The sequence below is a fragment of the Octopus bimaculoides genome, chromosome 28 (genome assembly GCF_001194135.2).
Source record: "Octopus bimaculoides isolate UCB-OBI-ISO-001 chromosome 28, ASM119413v2, whole genome shotgun sequence".
Classification (NCBI taxonomy): domain Eukaryota; kingdom Metazoa; phylum Mollusca; class Cephalopoda; order Octopoda; family Octopodidae; genus Octopus; species Octopus bimaculoides.
The window spans coordinates 15,348,987-15,352,991 of NC_069008.1; the positions used below are offsets into that span (position 1 = coordinate 15,348,987).

The 4,005-nt window shown below is 35.3% G+C and overlaps 1 protein-coding gene across 1 annotated transcript in view; it reads left to right on the forward strand.

Annotated features, from left to right (window-relative positions):
• LOC128251145 (zinc finger protein 836-like) overlaps nucleotides 1-3,602 on the forward strand; it is a 49,564-nt gene extending 45,962 nt beyond the window's left edge. Inside the window, exon 2 of the mRNA XM_052977610.1 lies at nucleotides 389-3,602. Coding sequence (XP_052833570.1) covers nucleotides 725-2,395 — 1,671 coding nt within the window. The 5' untranslated portion in view covers nucleotides 389-724 and the 3' untranslated portion in view covers nucleotides 2,396-3,602. The remainder of the gene's footprint in view (nucleotides 1-388) is intronic.
• The last annotated feature ends 403 nt before the right edge of the window (nucleotides 3,603-4,005 follow it).

A 4,005-nucleotide genomic window follows, 5' to 3' on the forward strand; every position in this document is an offset into this window, starting at 1 on the left:
GCACCACACAGTTGCTTTAACATGGTGGCACTTTTACATGGCACCGCATGTCTGCTTTTATGAGGAATGATCACAAGTACTTTTCACCACCAGAGGGATGAGTGTGATTACTTCTGCTGGGGAGTACGGGTCTTCTTGAGTACAGCGAGGTGCCAGGCATCTTGTTCTTTGTCAGATCACCTAAAAGGTTCAGCATCCTAAGTTAATTTATCAGCCCTTCCTCCCATATCTTCCTGGGTGTCCCACTTCCATGTGTTCCATCTACTTTGAGAGTTCAGCACTTCCTTATGAAGCTGTTGTCATCCAGCTCAGTTGATCTCATTAGAAATGAATTTGTATTGTTTAAGGAACCTCAACATCTTACACTGTTGTTTCTCTCTAATTTCAGAACATCAGACAACATTGACATAACAGAAGAAACATCCTCAATATCTACCATGTTTTAAAGACTAAAAGAAAATATTATACAAAAAAGATGTACTAGATTGTTTTTTATAAATCTTTGGCAGAATTCTTGTGAAACATTTCCTCTGGAATAATATTATAAGCAAAATTTCTGAACATCACCAACTGGAGTATCAAGAAGAGTAGCTTGTGTGTTGATTAAATTTGCTAAACAAAGGTAACACTGGACAGAAGTACAACAGTAGAAGTGCATGTAAGGAATAAAGTATAAAAACAAAAGCAATACAAATATATAAACTGGGATTTGAGAGGAAAAGTAATGGAAAAGAGTGAGAAAAGTATACAATTGATTTCCCCTGAACCCATGGAAAAAGAGATGATATCATACGATTGTGATATCTGTACAAAGTCCTTCCTTCAAAAAAGTGACCTACTTATGCACAAACGTATTCATACAGGAGAGAAACTGTATCATTGTGATATCTGTGGTAAATCATTCTCTTGCAGTAGTAAGTTATCTACACACAAACGTTCTCATACAGGAGAAAAGCCATATCATTGTGATATCTGTGGAAAATCATTCTCTCGAAATAGTAACGTTACTGTGCACAAGCGTATTCATACAGGAGAGAAACCATATCACTGTGATATCTGTGGTAAATCATTCCCTCAAAGTAATCATTTAACTGAACACAAACGTATTCATACAGGAGAGAAACCATATCAATGTGATATCTGTGGTAAATCATTCTCACAAAGTATTCACTTATCTACACATATACGTAGTCATACAGGTGAGAAACCATATAATTGTGATATCTGTGGTAAACCATTCTCTGATAATACTGCCTTAACAAAGCATATACGTATTCATACAGGAGAGAAGCCATATCATTGTAATATTTGTGGCAAACGATTCTCTAGTAATAGATCCTTAACATCACACAGTCATACTCACACAGGAAAGAAGCCATATCATTGTGATATTTGTGGTAAACCATGCTCCAATAAGAGTTACGTAACTGTACACAGACGTATTCATACAGGAGAGGTGCCATATCATTGTGATATTTGTGGTAAACCATGCTCTAATAATAGTGCCTTAACTACACACAAACGTATTCATACGGGAGAGAAACCATATCATTGTGATATCTGTGGTAAATCATTCTCTCAAAGTAATACCTTAAAGGGACACAAAAGTATTCATACAGGAGAGAAGCCATATCACTGTAATGTCTGTGGTAAATCATTCTCTCAAGGGAATCACTTATCTACACACATATGTATTCATACAGGAGCGAAACTATATAATTGTGATATTTGTACTAAATCATTCTCTGAAAATACTACCTTAACAAAACACAAACTTATTCACACAGGAGAGATGCCATATCATTGTGATGTCTGTGGTAAACCATGCTTTAATAATAGTGCCTTAATGTCACACAGACGTATTCATACAGGAGAGAAACCATATCATTGTGATATTTGTGGTAAATCATTCTCTCAAAGTAATACCTTAAAGGGACACAAACGTATTCATACAGGAGAGAAGCCATATCACTGTAATGTCTGTGGTAAATCATTCTCTCAAGGGAATCACTTAACTGTACATACACGTATTCATACAGGAGAGATGCCATTTCATTGTGATATTTGTGGTAAACCATGCTCTAATAATAGTGCCTTAACATCACACAGACGCATTCATACAGGAGAGAAACAGTATCATTGTAATGTCTGTGGTAAATCATTCTTTGAAAATACTGCCTTAACAAAACACAATCGTACTCATACAGGAGAGAAGCCATATCACTGTGAATTTTGTGGTGAATCATTCTCTCATAATAGTATCTTAATTACACATAAACGTATTCATACAGGAGAGAAGCCATATCACTGTGATATTTGTGGTAAACACTTCTCTCACAATAGTAACTTAACAAAACACAAACATATTCATAATGGGGAGAAAGAAAAAGTGTAATTTCTGTAGCGTCTTATTTGCTATATGTATTTAATATTCTTCTGTTATGCAATGGAAATTATGACTGAAGTATTTTCAAAATTTTTAGAGTTTTTCGTTTTTGCAATTTTCTCTTTCTGTTGCTTCCTTGACCATTCATGGATTCCCTTTCCATGGTGTAAGGACCTCTGCACCAAAACCCCTCATCCTCCTGACGATCGTACATTTTATTCTTTATTGGAGACTGCATCCACAAATTTCTGTGAATTTATTGCTTATTATTATGAGCAGTAGAAGCAGTCTTGGAAGAATGGGAGCAGTTGGTAGCTGGAAGACAAGCTAGGAAAGAGGACACTTTAGCAAGGAAAAAGTAGAGTATGTATACATATGATTTTGATCATATATATATACATGCATACCCACCTACATATGTGCAGGTGCATCTCTTTCTATACACCCCTCCCACACTCCCATCCTCCCCTCACATTATCTTGACCACCAACTAACACTTTTCTCACTTCTTTCACCCTTTCTTCACTTTTCTTTTTTTTTCACTCTTTTTATTATTATCTGTCCTTTTTCTTTTTTCCTCTTCCTGTCTTCATTTTGACCTATCGTACACATCTCTTCCCCCACCCCATCCATCCACAAATACTACCAATATATTCTCAAATTTTCATTCACACCACAAAACCCCTTTGAATGAGCAACACAGAATCCATGGCACCACACTTAGAAATAACTAAGCACGAACTATTATTGGAATTTACATACCATGTGCAGGAAACTTTTTACTTCTAGACACCACTTTACTCAAATAATGGAACTGCAGCTACAATGTTTTATATTTTACTTCTACTTTCATTCTATTATTTCCCTCTATATTCCCTACAATAATTCCTTATTTGGACTCAAACATTTACCTCTATTTAACCATCTCACATCGTCTCTGATGAAGGGATATCCATAATATCCCAGAAACAGCTGTAAGACTACATCTATATCTCCTTATAAATGTCCTGAAAACTCCTCACAACCTTGACTTTGTTATCTCTTTTTGTCTAATATATATATATATATACATGCTAATACAAGACCCACATTAAACTCCTCACTCATATTACTATAGAACCAAGAGTTTAACTATCGTCTGTCCATAGCACTTAGTGTTACGAGCCACTCTTTGGGTCTTCAAGATACCAATACTTTATAAATATATATATGTCTATTTTCTTGTCTTTTATTATCATAGTCTTATATGTAATTATTTTCCTCTTTGTTTCTTCGATAAGTTCGTTAGGGAGGATGGCTTTAACATCAAAACTTCCCTCTTTCGAACATACCTCTGTATTGTCGCAGTGAGTCTAACTCTATGTTTAATTTGTCTTTTCTCACACCGGCTGCGGTGGCAAAATGAATTTTCTTTTTGTTGTCTTCTGTCGGGTTTACTTTTCCGTTATTCATTTTAGCATTTATTTTTCCTTCTTCGTTCTTTTTTTTTTTTTTTTCGTTTACTGCATTTATGTGGCTTTCGTTCACATTTTCGTCATTTTGACTTGTTTTACGGTTACCTTTTGGTTAGCCTGGTCAGGGTTAGAAGACTTGTCATCCGAATTCATTTTCACACATTT